The sequence below is a fragment of the Pseudorasbora parva genome, chromosome 21 (genome assembly GCF_024679245.1).
Source record: "Pseudorasbora parva isolate DD20220531a chromosome 21, ASM2467924v1, whole genome shotgun sequence".
Classification (NCBI taxonomy): domain Eukaryota; kingdom Metazoa; phylum Chordata; class Actinopteri; order Cypriniformes; family Gobionidae; genus Pseudorasbora; species Pseudorasbora parva.
This window is the reverse complement of record NC_090192.1, coordinates 12,156,985-12,173,742: the sequence shown is the minus strand read 5'-3', so window position 1 is coordinate 12,173,742 and position 16,758 is coordinate 12,156,985. Positions and strand designations below refer to the sequence as shown.

The following is a 16,758-nucleotide window of genomic DNA, read 5'->3' as shown; positions in this document are numbered from 1 at the left end:
AAAGCACTTTAATTTTCTCATGATATACATATGCACATCTAATTTTTCAGTGTCTGAGGGTGCTTTCACATCTCTAGTTCGGTTCATTTGTTCTGAACCAAGGGCAAACAATTATACATTGTTGCATTTTTCAGCTTTTTTTGGTTCCTTTTCACACCACACTGACAGCTTTGGTTCGAACCAAAAAGCAAGCACGTGACAACATCCACATCACTCTTTGGCCATGGCGTATTTCCTCGATTGGTTAGAATTTACATGTGGGAAAATTCCAACAGAAGAGGAAAAGCCAGCAAACAACACAACTATGGAGAGACGACTGCGCGGGCTGGTTTTGTCCCTGGCCATAATCTACTACATTGTGTGTATTTACCACAGTATGCAAACAATACATTTCTATAATGAAGCACGGATGCGACTTGAAAACAACATTCTTATGCACTGCAAATGGCGAGCACGCATCGCTCGTCACTTCAAGCCGAGACGTGCATTAATTATTCTTAACTTTGACATGCTCATCTTCCGAAAATATTGCCAACAATTTATCAGGTAAAATGTCAGCGCAGCTGATTATGGCAGCTGGTTTAGTCCAAAGATCAGTACTTTTGCAGTTGTTTCTGTTTGAGGTCGGATCACATTCTCACCACAAACTAACCGCTCCAGAGTTCGTTTGAAAGCATACCGAGACCACCTCTTCAAGGAGGTCTCAGTACGCTGGTCTACTTTTGGTCCACACCCGAGTGCGATTGCTGCTTTCACACTTGACAAAACGAACTGCACCAAAGAGGGAAACGAACCCTAGTACAATTCAACCGAACTAAATAAGGCAGGTGTGAAAGCACCCTGAAACAGCTCCATAAAGAATTCAGTGTCTCTAAACCCCTCCTAGCCAAGAGATTTCTCTGCTCGGATTGGTTGGTCAGATGGCCCAGTCTGTTGTAATTAGTCTACTACTTGTACAGCATGTGTTCAAAACTAAACATCATTACCATATTTGAATTTCAGCTCCAGAGGCTTCTTCCTATCTTTTACCATATCGTTGGTTTTACCATATCAATTCCAGTGCAAATCCTCATCCTTTATGGAAGTGCATGCAAAGTGGATTCGCAGCGCAACAGTGTTTGAGGGTGGGTCAAGGTACTGCAGCATGCAGCCAATGAAAACCACAGGCTGGCATTATGCAAAATTGTTAAAGGGGTACTTCAGCGCTGGGAAGATGAATCTGTATTTAAACTGGGTCATCGATGTAGTAGAAATGTGAAATTATTTTTGAATTTGGTACTTTCTAGACTGAGAAAAGACAGAAAATGTATTTTTGTCGAATGGGGATGAAAGACTACAACTCCCAGAATGCTTTGCTGCCCTGTGAGGCCATTCCCAAAACCACCTACTGGATTACTGTGACTGAGTTGGAGAAGACACTACAATTAAAGGGGGGGTGAAACACTCATGTCAATCTTGAGTACCTATAGAGTAGTATTGCATCCTTCATATCTCCGAAAAGTCTTTAGTTTTATCATATTTATAAAAGAAATATGGGCTGTACCGAGTCTTTCCGGAAAAAAACGAGCGCCTGGAGGCGTATCGTGTGGGGGCGGAGCTAAAGAATGACAAGCGTGCAAAGCGGTGACGTCCTCAAGCGTGGAGAAACCCATCTATCTCAGCTAATACAGATAATGATCCACAATCAAATCTGAGGCTGAAATAAATTGAACAGGAGAAACGGCAACATCAGGATGTCCGTCTCTGTGGTATGTACTGTATTTAGGGGCCTTTGTGTTCAGTTTATGAGGACATGATTCGGTTTATGGACTATTGTATGTGACTAGACCTTAGAGGTAGCAAGCAAAACGGTTTTGCACGTCAGAGTCAGAATAGTGTAACGTTAACGTTATACAGAACAACAATGGAGTAACCGTTAGCGCATTTGAATGACGAAGCACGCGATCGTATCGTTTACTGATGTTTACTCATGCGACGGTAGCCAATAGCAGAGACATTTGAAGTTGATTTACTCACCGGCATCTTCCAAAGCAGGACCGCTCTGTCAAAAACACACTTCTTTGGTAGGATTTGGTGAAGTCCTGTGACAGCAGTGACCGTGGAAATCCACTTTGCGACGCGACTGAAGCGATGCCTTGAAGCTTCCCGTCATTTCTGCGTTCAAATCGGTTCAAATGCAGCGCTGCCTTCCCGGAATGCTGTGCTGAAGCGTTGAAGTCGCTCGACGTCACCCATAGGAATAAAGTGGAGCGCGGCGCGACATAAGTGTTCACGGACGACTGGATCTGCACCTGAGAGACTGTTTACAGCGTGCATTTCCTCTCTCTCCCTCTAGTCACGCGCGCGCGCACCCTTCCGGGAGAAGAGCCCGTACAGCCCATACAAGGACCTTCCGCTCTATTTAACGTCAAGTAGACCCATACTCGAAAAAAACTCGCCGAAACTTGTGAGAAACCGGAAGGAGTATTTTTAACACAGAAATACTCCATCAAACGTCCAACATTAGTTTTTGAAACTTTGTCTATGTTTAGGATGGGAATCCAAGTCTTTAACAGTGTAAAAAGCTCAGTATGCATGAAACAGCATATCACCCCCCCTTTAAAAACTGAAGGTGTCTGTTCAATATAATGAGTGAGTCACCGCGCGAGTATCACAGCACTGAGCACTAACTGCAGGAGTGAGATAAATGAGCTGAGCTCTTGTGATGAGAGCTGAGGTAATCGCGACTACACTCGCGGCATACATTCACAACGCGAGTTCAGTCTGGCGCATTTCAATTCATGCCTTTGCAAGTTTAACTTTCATAGAAATTAATTTGAGAAGTAAAAAGACTTCCATTGCTCACCATAGCTCCGTTTAAATGAGTGCCTGCAGCTGTGAGCTGAGCTCTCCCTGCGAGCTGAGTGTGATCTCCCATCCCCCATGCGGGAGTTCAAAACATGCGGAAATGGCTCCCTCTGCTGGCTGTAGTCTTTAGCCTTATTCCAAACATTCCTCCTATGATGCAAAAAATCGTCAATTTCCATCATAGGAGGAATTTTTCCAGAAATAAAATCCATAAATCTCTTGTCTCAAGGGGATATGAGGGGGGGGGGGGGGGGGGGGGGGAAGCACAATCATTCGAATATACTCCAGGGTCTCTACTGATACAAGGCCATATGCTAATCTCTAAAGTAACCCTTTAAATATGTAGATGTTACGGAAGTGAACCTGGAATTCGTTAGGGTTAGGGAACTCGTTTCGGCAGTTCACAAATTATTTTCAAGTTCAAGATAATATGTAAGTAAAATAAAATAAAATTAAGTTACTTTGTTATAGCCTGACAAGCCAGACCCACATCAAGATGTTTGGTCTGGAAACTCACCATTGACAGGGCTCAATCCGAGGGGCGGGATAAACGGTTGTCTTTTTAACTCCCTCTGCAATAGGATAGTAGCCTGACAAGCCAGACCCACATCAAGATGTTTTACACTTGCGGGCAAATTAAATTTGCAGCCGCTAGGGTGCGTCTAGATTTCTAGGCTAATAGGATAGAGCTACAAACAACAAGAACAACGAAGGTGAAGCGGAGCTAGCTGATAGATTAAACTTTCGCCGTATCTGGTCAGCAAAACTCCAAACACATCTTCCCTTTTTAAGAATGACTTCAGTGCCGTTCTTTGTTCTTTTCTCAGAGAAAAGATGTGATTGGCCTGACCAGAGTTTGTTTTTTCCAGCTCAGAACTGTAATGAGTTGCTAGACGACATTCGCGGCAGATTAGATTTGCTGCCGTTAGGTACGTCTAGATAGGCTAACTTTTATTACTGATAATCTGATATTTCCCCTCAGGCTTACTCCTGAACTTACCCTACTGTTACAAATCCTATAAAAAATTGAATGATTGTATGTTACTACCCTGTTTTTCATTATTTATTTATGCATTCAAATTTAATTTTAAAGGAGAAGTCTAATGCCTATACACACTAATTTTGTTTTGTTTTGTACAGTTTTTTTTTTTTTTACAATGTCTTGGACATATTTCTCAATACTTAGGTCTCTGTACAAAACAAGAATGATACTGTCTACTGCTCAGAAAAAAATGATTTCTCTTTTAGGTACACAGTGAGAAAAGAATACATCAAGTCATTGAATGCATTTTGTGCCAAAGCAATGATAAATAATCCAGTTTAGCCAAAGAATGTTGTCATGCTCAGTGCTCACAAGAGTTTTAGAAAAAAAAAATACTAATGTTTAACAACAACAAGTGCAACATAAATACATAAATAATGTTATATAACAGTGCAACATTATTCTTAGTATAAACAGCATTTTAATTATGTTTTCTTTTTTTGTCCTTAGTTCTCCAGTATGAACAGTATAAACATATGAACATAATTTACACAAAGGCAATTTACAGTGAAACATACTCGATACTTGAGTCAGTGCAACCGTTGTTTGTTCAACCTCTAAATAAACTGTTTGTTAACATTTGTACCAAATGAAAATATGCAGCTTATAATGTAATAGTCAGAAAAACAGTTTTTGTAGCAGCATGAGTAGTATCTTTTGAATAAAATTATTTATATGTAGTATACACAGTGTTAAGGACAGTTCCTCAAGTAGTTGTGATTAGATGTTTGTGGACTCAAGTTGTTAATTACTGCACAAATCAATCAGTCTCTCGGAAGGGACTCTTAAAGAACGAAGATTCCGGTGTAAACTGTAAAACACTTCCATGCAAAGAAGTAGAGACTGCTGGCAAAAGAAAAATGTTAAACTATTCTTGTTATCAAGGGATAGTTGACATGAATTCTGCTTAAATATCCCTTCATAGAATATTACAGGTGTCATTGAAGCAAAAGCTCAGGGTGAAGATCTTGCGTTGTTTACTGGTGTTTTTGAGAGAGCGCCTGCTGAAGCGTGATCTCCAGTCTCTGCTGAAGAGAGTCCAGACGCAGGTCCAGATGTTCTTTTAATCTTCTCTCCATCTCATCCATTCTCTTCTCTACAATCGTCTCCAGAATCTTCTCAAACCCTCCACAACACATATGACCCTCCCTGTAATATGAAAAAAAGATATATAAAAATTAATAATAATAATAGATTTTATTTATAACGCACTTTTCATTCTGAAGAATCTCAAAGTGCAACAATGGAAAAGTGAGAAAAAAAGAAGAAGAAAAAAGGATTAACAAGTAAAATATAGATGAATACACACAATCAACCAACACATAACAGTTAAAAGCTTTTCTGAACAGAAAAAAATTAGCTGATGGTGGTAGTCTCTGTAACCTCCACAGTACACTGGGGTCCACTCCATGTTTTACATTTCTCCCAGCGGTAGAGGCTCTGGCCCTGTCCCAAATGGCACACTTCATGTGCACTTTTGGTCTTGTGGACTTACAATGGCCATTGCGTGAGCATGCCGTTAAGTCCACAAGACAGTAGTAGGGTATCCCATTCGTCATTTAAGCTTAAAAAAGGGTGCTTGTCAGCGCACCCTTTGCAGCTGCTATGTGCCCTCGATGCGCACTTCAGCTGAGCCGGCAAGTTCGCGAGCTACGCAGTGGACTTCTACCCGGCAGTCAAATCGGCATTACGTCGTGAAAGTGACCTTGAAAGGAAGACCGTGAGGGTTTAGGGTGCCATTTGGGAGAGGGCCTCTGTTGCTACATATTCCCAATTCGGCAGTGTCCTGATGAAGTCGTCGAGGCATGACATCTGAAGACCAGATGGAGGGAATCACTGCAGCACAGTGCAGGAGCCAAACCAAGTTCCAAGGGCACCTCTGTGGACACACCGGGGTCGGTGCAGAAGTCCAAGCCATTCCACGGCTGCAACACAAGAAGGAACAGCGGCGGAGCCGAGACGCGGAACGCAGATGACGGCGGGCCGGTGTAAACGCCGCCAATCAACAAGAATACATCAGATACATCAGAATGAAGTGTCTTAAAGTGTCCCTATTATGCCTTTTCAGATATTACCTGAAAGATCAAAGTGCACGAAAAATGAAGTTGTCGTCTCCCAAAAGAAAGAATCGATTCTGAAGTGCTGAAACGAGTCATCAGTAATTCCAGTCTTACTTCCTCAACGTTCATAATTACCAATGTAAAAATTGCAATCTATGATCTACTTTGACCAGCCCTCAAACACTGTAGTTGGTTCATATTGTGTACAAGTCTAGAAGATGCCGTTTTCACCTGTTCTTTTTGTATACAGTTGAATGATGATGTGAAGAGTCAGTGGTTTAAATCACCACAGCAATACAACAGCAGTATAACCATTTGACAATTGGTTCTCAAATCTGCTCAAGTTCAAAGCAGGATTTGCTAAAGGCTGAGTGTATGTAATGTATACATTATGGAATATTTAAGATGTATATCTATGAATACAATTTCATCTTAACATGTTTATGAGGCCACCCCGAGAATATTTATTCTGTGGTGAATTAAGTACTACAAAATACTAAAAAACGAATGTAATTTCTACATTAAGTTAATTTAAAAAACTAATTAAATTCTATTAGTACTCAATTCAAGCTTGTAGAAATGAAAGCTTAAAAATCAAAGTTATACAATTTAATAAAACAATTTAAATGGTTACTTCAGCGATTAGCATTAAAGGGATAGTTCACCCAAAAAATAAAATGTGATGTTTATCTGCTTACCCTCAGGGCATCCAAGATGTAGGTGTGTTTGTTTCTTCAGTAGAACACAAATCGTTTTTTAATCCAACTGTTGCTCATGTAATGCATGTCAATGGGGTGTTTTTCTATGAGAGTCACTATAACAGTAAAAAACACATACACATACGAATCCATATTAAACCCTGCGGCTCGTGACAATACATTGACTATTTATTACTTCCGCAGGAGAAGATCAAAACCTGGTGCAATAGAATCATATAGAATCCTCATTAGTGCCTGCACGGAACGGTCGAATGAGGCATCTATGTGCATATATCTATGATCACGTCATCATTTAGACCTTCTCCGGCTGAAGTAAAGGCATTGAGAATACTGGATGAGATTCGACTGATAAGAGATAAAAAAAAATACCATAAATACTGTAAGGTTTCTCACAGAAACCGATCGTTTCGTGTCTTAAAACATCAATGTGTCGCCATGAGCCGCAGGGTTTAATATGGATTCGTATGTCTGTGTTTTTACTCTCATAGAAAAACGCCCCATTGATATGCATTATACTACTGGCACAGTGCAACGGTTGGAGTTAAAAACCTTCATTTGTGTTCTACTGAAGAAACAAACACATCTACATCTTGTATCATTTTTGGGTGAACTACTCCTTTAATGCTAAATGCTGAAGAAACCATTTAAGATGTTTTATTTAGTTTTATATCTGTATAAACAGTATAAATAATGAGCTTTGTATCAGTTGAAACCCGGTAGTATATTCAAATGACCGTGACCGTAAAAACCACACATGACTCACACTTACCGTTCTCCATTCTTCTTCCTCTCTGAAGATGTGGCTTCCTCCAGACGAAGCTGCGTGACCTGACCGCATACGCTCTGCAGCATTGGAAGCAGGTCTGGGTTGATCTTGCCAGTTTCAGAACTCAGCAGGGCAGACATGGCACCGGGAATCTGATTGCTGGTAGACAGAAGCTGCTCCAGGCCAGACTGTGGATTTGGGCCTGACTCCGCCCCTGTGGCATTGGAACCCCCACCTCCTCTTGACAAACAGCCCAAAGCTCCGCCTCCCATGAGCAGAGGAATGAATCCATTCAGCATGTCAGACTTATTCTGGACACAACACAAACAAAGAGTGATTGTTCAGCTGTGATGAAGCTGCGTGCTGGCTAGTTTCTTCGTTCAAAGAAACCATTCTCCAAAAAACTCCATGAACATTTTTAAAACGGAGAAGAAAAATATGTATTATGCTGATAAAATACTAGAGCTAAAAATACCAAATATACAGAGAGAGTATATGACAGGAAAAATGTGAAATATAATAAATGTAATAAACTTAAAACAATACTTTCTTTTACTATACTTTTATGCTCATCAAGGCTCCATTTGTTTGATGAAAATAAAGATATATACATTTATAAATACAGTAATATTGTTTCTATTTGAATATATTTTTAAAACAAATTTGTGTGGAAACTGATGCACTAGGTATCAGTAGGTGAGGGAAAAAGTAGAAATTAATACTTTTATTCAGCAAAGATGCATTTAATTAATCAAAATTGATATTAACAACATTTATAATAAAAACAAAAGATCTCTTTTTTGAATAAATACAGTTATTTTGAACTGTTTCAAAATCCTGATATCTGAAATCCTGACTTCACTGTTCACTATCATGGTTTCCACAAAAAATATTAAGCAGCAAAAACTGTGGAGCACCAAAGCAGCATATTAGAATGATTTCTGAGGGATCATGTGACACTGAGGAATGGAGTAATAAAGCTGATAATTCGTCTTTGGTATTACATTTCACAATATATTTAAATAGATAACAGTTCTTTTAAATCGTAATTTTTCACAGGCAAAATTTGCTAAACAGCAGAATATACTATACAAAATTTGGAGAGGGAATGGGACTTGCCCATGCAAACCTTATCACCAGGGGTAGTGGTACTGTTTGGGTACTAAGTACTAGAACAGAACAAGCTGCTGACAGACGCAAGATGTCTTATTCAAACCACAATGTTTTACACAACCCATATAAACATACTAACCATTTTAATCTATTAACTCATGGTGGGATAGGCTTGGTCCAGCTAGCTTTATTATCTATCAATTTAATATAGAATTTTTATTAATAATAGCCCTTAACGGAAGTGAGATTCATTCCACATTGGAAAAAGTGTGCACAGCATGTAATATATCAAATCATGTTAAAAGGACAAGAGGAGTGGTAAATATGCGGTAATATAAGGCTGGATCCAGACCTTTTGCTGGCACTGCACCAGTTCCATTAGGTTCTGTGCTCCTGGTGAAAGGGTGGTGCCCATCTCCTCCATCATAGTCTGTACACGCTGAAGGTCAATGCCTGGGTCTACACTCGAGCCACCTTGTCTGTCCTTGAGCGTCTCCAGTCTCACACCCATTTGGGCGATAGCCACAGAAGAGCGGCCACCAAGAGAGAGCAGCTGTACGGAGACATCACCCATGACGCTGAGCCAACAGACATCAGTTTGTGTTTGTGATGAGAAGGTGAAGATCATTTCCAGCTTTCCTTACCTTCACCTCACAGGACGCAACAGGGCTCTCCAGCACTAGATGATTCCTAAAGAAATGCCTCTTATCTTCAGAACTGACAGAAAACAGAAGAACAAGGAATATCTTTAAATATTCTGCAACACTTTACTTAAAGGACAACTCTGGCGAATTTTTAAGTTTATCCTGATCGTTATATCTTTGTGAGTACAGTCTATAGAAAAAAAAACGAACTGGATTGGTGCTTGCAACACGGAGTTATTACAGTTAATGCCCAGAGCCCTCCCTCAGCTAAAACGGCAGCTTTGGGGGCATACACGTAAAGGGTGTCTTTGTGCCTCTTAACAGACAGAAAATGCAATTAAAATGCGTTTAGCCACTTAAGAACTGAGGAATCGGGATCTGAAATATTTTAAAAGCGACACGGAGATGTGTTAAAAGATGGTACCTATAAATAGAACTAAAATATATTTTTGTCTGTAGTACCACCCTTGAAGCGAGGATAAAAAATTAAAAATAAACCATAATAATAAAATACCCATCATTGTGTGATCTTTGAACTTCCTCTCCACGACAGGTGCCACAGTATTCTCCAGACAGTGAGTACACTTCAATAGTGCGGGCTTCACTGACAACCTGAAGACTGCTGATCACACCTGAAGAGCTGGGGGAACACAGAAGTGTGACGACACATGGCGAGCCCTCCTCGGCTCTTTCCAGACAGACAGCTTCACACCTGGGAAAAATGCATGTGCAAATATATGAATAGAAAGTCACAAAGTCACCTGATACTTTAGATTTAGATTTTTTTTAGCTTAAAATGACAAGAACATATACACACACATATATATATATATATATATATATATATATATATATATATAAAAATAACTGTTTTAATTTGAGTGTTTGGCATTGTTTGATATGTTTGGTATTGGCGGAATATGTTTGCTATGCTGCTGCTGCAGGTTATTGCTGCTGCAGAGCAAGTATTAGAATATATACACGACACGCTGCTATGAGCAAGTAAGACATGATGCTGCTGTACAAAAGAGTGTACATGAATTTCCCGTAGCAGAACTATACTGGTGGAGCTGGGCAAAACGGCTAAAGCAAATGCTGATCAAGTATTTGGAGGTTGAGCAGCACAATGGCTACTGTACTGAAACAGCAGGAACCAATCAGATGTGCCCTATAGAGAATGATAGCAAGTAAATTGAGTTAAGGACCCATCAGCCTGCGCCATCTACAGTTTAATGACAGTACTTTCTCTATTAGGGCCCTATGAAATCCATTTTCCCCCCAAATAAATGCTTCATTTAAATTTTTCTGGATTCCATTTTTTTTCTAGACCCTGATTTAATGGTTGAATTAAATGTTAGTAATTAAAAAAACATGTATAATTAATTGAAATAATGAAACATACAATTTAACAATAAAAGTTGAACAAAACTAAATGTTTAGGGCCCTTCATCCATTTTATTTTCCCCAAATTCTATATACAGTGAGGAAAATAAGTATTTGAACATCCTGCTATTTTGCAAATTCTCCCACTTGGAAATCATGGAAAGGTCTTTAATTGTCATCGTAAGTGCCTGTACACTGTGAGAGACATAATCTAAAAAAAGAAAAATCCAGAAATCACAATATATGATTTTTTAACTATTTATTTGTATGATACAGCTGCAAATAAGTATTTGAACACCTGTCTTTCAGCTAGAATTCTGACCCTCAAAGACCTGTTAAGCCTAGTTCAGACTGCACGATTTTCAAACTCGTCGGGTCACTGCCCTATTCACACTGCATGACTATCTGGGGTATCATTCAGTCACTGCTGTGTTCACACTGCACGATGGTTTGACGACAGAGGAGTTCACACTGCATGACTGAACTAGAGGAAGAATCGCCGACAACTCTATCTCCGGTGAGCAAACTACGTTTCCCAAACACACGTGCGATGTGACAATTAAACAACGCGAGATCACACGTGCGTCAGACCGGAGTTCTCGCGCGAGACTTGGAATTGTTATTAAAAATGATAAACTGCACAAAGTTTGCTTCAAATTGTATGTGCGCTGATTTGTGGAGAAAAAGAAAAATGATTATGGCGGAAGAAATTGTTGGAGAGACAGAGGGAGCCTCAGACCGACTCAGAACGCAGTTCACACAGCAGGAGTTTGAATCGCCGACAGCTCCAGATATTTAGCATGCCAAATATCTCACTGGCGTCGGCGACTTGTCGGCGATTCTCTCTGATCGCTTCTTTGATTATTCACACTGCGTGATTGTCATTTACGTACACGAGCACCGATTTTCCTGTGATCTCTGGCATTTGTCAGCGATTTCACAAAACCTATCGGCGACTCAAAATCGGGGCAAAAATCGGGCAGTGTGAACTAGGCTTTAGTCTCCCTTTAAAATATCCACCTCCACTCCATTTATTATCCTACATTAGATGCACCTGTTTGAGGTCATTAGCTGCATAAAGACACCTGTCCATCCCATACAATCAGTAAGAATCCAACTACTTACATGGCCAAGACCAAAGAGGTGTCCAAAGACACTAGAGACAAAATTGTACACTTCCACAAGGCTGGAAAGGGCTACGGGAAAATTGCCAAGCAGCGTGGTGAAAAAAGGTCCACTGTTGGAGCAATCATTAGAAAATGAAAGAAGCTAAACATGACTGTCAATCTCCCTCGGACTGGGGCTCCATGCAAGATCTCACCTCGTGGGGTCTCAATGATCCTAAGAAAGGTGAGAAATCAGCCCAGAACTGCACGGAGGAGCTGGTCAATGACCTGAAAAGAGCTGGGACCACCATTTCCAAGGTTGGTAATACGCTAAGACGTCATGGTTTGAAATCATGCATGGCACGGAAGGTTCCCCTGATTAAACCACCACATGTCCAGGCCCGTCTTAAGTTTGCCAATGACCATTTGGATGATCCAGAGGAGTCATGGGAGAATGTCATGTGGTCAGATGAGACCAAAATAGAACTTTTTGGTCATAATTTCACTAAATGTGTTTGGAGGAAGAAGAATGATTAGTACCATCCCAAGAACACCATCCCTACTGTGAAGCATTGGGGTGGTAGCATCATGCTTTGTGGGTGTTTTTTTCTGCACATGGGACAGGGCGACTGCACTGTATTAAGGAGAGTATCACTCAATCAACTTAATTTATATAGCGCTTTTACAATGACGTTGTTAAAAAGCAGCTTCACAGTGTTAAACAGGACAATATAGTTTATAGTTTATATTTTATAGTTTATTTATAATTAAATAGGACCTAATTAATAAATTTAATTTGTATATTTAGTTGAATAACTTGGATCATAATTTTAGTGTCCCCAACTGAGCATTCCAAGCCAAAGGTGACAGTGGCAAGGAACCAAAACTCCATCAGGGCATGATGGAGAAAAATAAACCTTGGGAGAAACCAGACTCAGTCGGGGTGCCAGTTCTCCTCTGGCCAATTATTAAACAGTGGATTCCTTCCCTCAGTTAGAGCATTGAAGACTGGGTCTTCCAACACGACAATGACCCGAAGCACACAGCCAGGATAACCAAGGAGTGGCTTTGTAAGAAGCATATCAAGGTTCTGGCGTGGCCTAGGTATTCTCCAGACCTAAACAAATTCGGGAATCTTCGGAGGGAGCTCAAGCTCCGTGTTTATCTGCGACAGCCCATACACCTGATCTAAAGAAGATCAGTAAGGAGGAGTGGGCCAAAATCCCTCCTGCAGTGTGTGCAACCCTGGTGAAAAACTACAGGAAACGTTTGACAAACAAAGGCTACTGTACCAAATATTAACATTGATTTTCTCTGGTGTTCAAATACTTATTTTGAGCTGTATCATACAAATCCTACATTGTGATTACTGGATTTTTTTGTTTAGATTATGTCTCTCACAGTGGACATGCGCCTACGATGACAATTTCAGACCCCTCCATGATTTTTCCATGAAAATTGTAGTTTTATTAATTGTATTGTTATTGCTTTGAGAGGTACATTCTACTAGCCAGCCGCAGGGGCAATGACACGGACTCACCTGTCATGGTCAACCCTGCAGTCATCGCTGGGTCTGTTCTCTTGTGTTGTGATGAGAATATCAGACAGCTGGTTCTCTGATGAGCACGGCCATGAGCTGCGTGCAGAGATAAGACAATGTATACTCGAGTACATCCTGATAAAAGATCTTTATTTTCAGCTAGATTAAACCGCAGATAAGATCGTTAACCATTATATTATACGGTGCACTAAAATCTTTAATGTCGCTCCCTAGACTGGTGTGTGTGGGTTTAAAATACATATTAGCTAGGCAAGTTAAAAACAAAAACACTCCATTCTCGCACTACTCTTAATTTTTTCCGTTTAATAAAAGCAATAAATTAGTATCTTGTCAAACAGCGCTTAATCTAACAATGTCCATTCACATCAACAACTTCACATGCAAAACAGAAAGCGACGGCCGCTGATCTAGGACCCAAAAAGACTCCCATTCATATGCCTGAGTAAAATAATAACAAAGTATTGAGAGAAAAACAACAACAACCAACAACACAGAGTTTGTGTGTTTCACTTCTCAAAAAAAATGCATATTTTGATAAAATTATTAGTTAGTTCATTATTTTCCATAATGTAATGATAAAAATGTAACTTATTTAAGATTCATTGCACACCAACTGAAATATTGCAGGGTTTTATTGTTTTAATACTAATGATTTTGGCATACAGCTCATGAAAACCCAAAATTCCTGTTGGAATTTTAATACAAAAAAAGTCAACCTTCAAATAATTATGTTCAGTTATGAACTCAATACTTGGTCAGGAATCCTTTTGCAGAAATGACTGCTTCAATGCGGCGTGGCATGGAGGCAATCAGCCTGTGGCACTGCTGAGGTGTTATGGAGGCCCAGGATGCTTCGATAGCGGCCTTAAGCTCATCCAGAGTGTTGGGTCTTGCGTCTCAACTTTCTCTTCACAATATCGCACAGATTCTCTATGGGGTTCAGGTCAGGAGAGCTGGCAGGCCAATTGAGTACAGTAATGCCATGGTCAGTTAACCATTTACCAGTGGTTTTGGCACTGTGAGCAGGTGCCAGGTCGTGCTGAAAAACCAAATCTTCATCTCCATAAAGCTTTTCAGCAGATGGAAGCATGAAGTGCTCCAAAATCTCCTGATAGCTAGCTGCATTGATTGACCCTGCCCTTGATAAAACACAGTGGACCAACACCAGCAGCTGACATGGCACCCCAGACCATCACTGACTGTGGGTACTTGACACTGGACTTCAGGCATTTTGGCATTTCCTTCTCCCCAGTCTTCCTCCAGACTCTGGCACCTTGATTTCCGAATGACATGCAAAATGTGCTTTCATCCGAAAAAAGTACTTTGGACCACTGAGCAACAGTCCAGTGCTGCTTCTCTGTAGCCCAAACGTGGCTTGACCTGGGGAATGCGGCACCTGTAGCCCATTTCCTGCACACGCCTGTGCACGGTGGCTCTGGATGTTTCTACTCCAGACTCAGTCCACCAGTGGCGTAACTTTGTTTTAAAAAGTGGGTAGGACATAAATTGCATATCATATGCACGCGAAAAAAGCTCATTTTGACGTGTGAGGGGCGCTCATACGTCAAAATGAGCTTTGGCGTGCATATGGTAGGCAGTTTTTCGCGTGCATATGATATGCACCATATGGCGTGTTAAGGGGGGTTGCATTGCTGATTCAATGTTATATCAGATGTAAAATATGTACAATAACAATTGCAGAAAAAATTGTATTAAGATGTCCGTAAATCAATTAAATAGTTCATTTATTGATATAGATCTCGTTTAATTATTGCATCTAAACATAATATAGCGTTGTGCCAAGATTTTTCACATGAATAAAGGCATATAGATTTGCACACTTTATAATCCCTGGTCTAGTCTGTTAAACTTGTTAGAAATTCTCGTTTCTAATCTGCCCTCGTAGCCTATTTTTTCTCTCAACAAAACCGAATATCATCAGTACATCAAGAGTAGGGACAGTTTTTGTGCATTTTGTTTCGTGATCTGACCGGAACAAATAGAAAGTCTCTGCAGCGGCGTTATTAGCGTTAGATTACAGTGCTCGTCTGTGTGAAGACTACATGAGCCGCGAGAGAAATCTGCAGCACTGATAACAGCATCAACGAGCGCCAGATCGCCTCTTATTTAACAAACGAATGAAATTATATTCTTCTAGTTAACCAGAGATGTTTTGTTTGTATTTTTTAGGTTCATCCGTGAAGCAAGATTTTAAAAAAAGTGGTGGGGACATGTCCCACCCGTAAATTATGTCTATGCAGTCCACTGCTTCTGCAGATCCCCCAAGGTCTGGAATCGGTCCTTCTTCCCAGTCTTCCTCAGGGTCTGGTCACCTCTTCTCGTTGTGCAGCGCTTTTTGCCACACTTTTTCCTTCCCACAGACTTCCCACTGAGGTGCCTTGATATCGCACTCTGGGAACAGCCTATTCGTTCAGAAATTTCTTTCTGTGTCTTACCCTCTCGCTTGAGGGTGTCAATGATGGCCTTCTGGACAGCAGTCAGGTCGGCAGTCTTTCCCATGATTGCGGTTTGGAGTAATGAACCAGGCTGGGAGTTTTTAAAAGCCTCAGGAATCTTTTGAAGGTGTTTGGAGTTAATTAGTTGATTCAGATGATTAGGTTAATAGCTCGTTTAGAGAACCTTTTCATGATATGCTAATTTTTTGAGACAGGAATTTTGGGTTTTCATGAGCTGTATGCCAAAATCATCAGTATTAAATAATTTTTTTCATTACATTATGGAAAATAATGAACTTTATCACAATATGCTAAGTTTTTGAGAAGGACCTGTATCTGCCAGTGGGTTCATACAAATAAGCTCATTTCAAATGCAAGTACTTTGCATACCTATTGACAGATATTTGTTTTTGTTTTAAGCTTAATTTTGTCCAGTTTCTCAGAAAAACAAACAAACAAAAAACAAGCAAACAAACAAAAAAAACCCCCTTAATTTCTTATTTTTGCATCTTGATTTAAAGATGTTTAGATATTTGTACTGGAAAACAAAGTTTCCACCTGAGGTAATCATTTAGATAACCATGCAATTTAATTTAATTTGGTTAAATTAAATTATATTAATCAAAAAGCATGTCTAATTAATTACATTTATGAAGCTGACAATTAATTAAACAGCAAATAATTAAAAGTTTAACAAAAAATATATATATTTTTTAGGTCCTCATGAAAATGTTTTTTTTCTTCTTCTCATTTTTTATGAATGGATTCTGTGGTTCTGTCTGTTTCCTCATCGCAGAAATCAAAGGGCAATGCCATAATGCCATATTAAAGTCGTTCTGCTCCAATTAAGACATTTTTAAGGCCTTCAATTGTGTAAGGTCAAATTAAGACTAAAGCCCAACGGAAACCCTTTTGTTGGTGAAGGTGAAAGTTTTTATCTGTGGATGTGGATCTATGTGTTTTATGCGTTTTACCCTGTTGAAAATTCAGTAATACAAAGAAAGATCGGAATTTGTAGGCTACATGAAATAAATAATTTTTTATGCAGCGCAAAGAAAGTT

At 39.9% G+C, this 16,758-nt stretch overlaps 1 protein-coding gene across 1 annotated transcript; it reads right to left on the bottom strand.

Moving 5' to 3' along the window:
* Positions 1-4,287: 4,287 nt before the first annotated feature.
* Positions 4,288-13,647, bottom strand: c21h10orf88 (chromosome 21 C10orf88 homolog). The gene is made up of 6 exons (XM_067429319.1): positions 13,221-13,647; positions 9,706-9,903; positions 9,192-9,264; positions 8,900-9,100; positions 7,438-7,745; positions 4,288-5,038 (listed from the first exon to the last, which is right to left on the bottom strand). The coding sequence occupies exons 1-6, from the start codon at positions 13,352-13,354 to the stop codon at positions 4,867-4,869; spliced, it is 1,086 nt and encodes a 361-aa protein (XP_067285420.1). The 5' UTR covers positions 13,355-13,647; the 3' UTR covers positions 4,288-4,866.
* Positions 13,648-16,758: the final 3,111 nt, after the last annotated feature.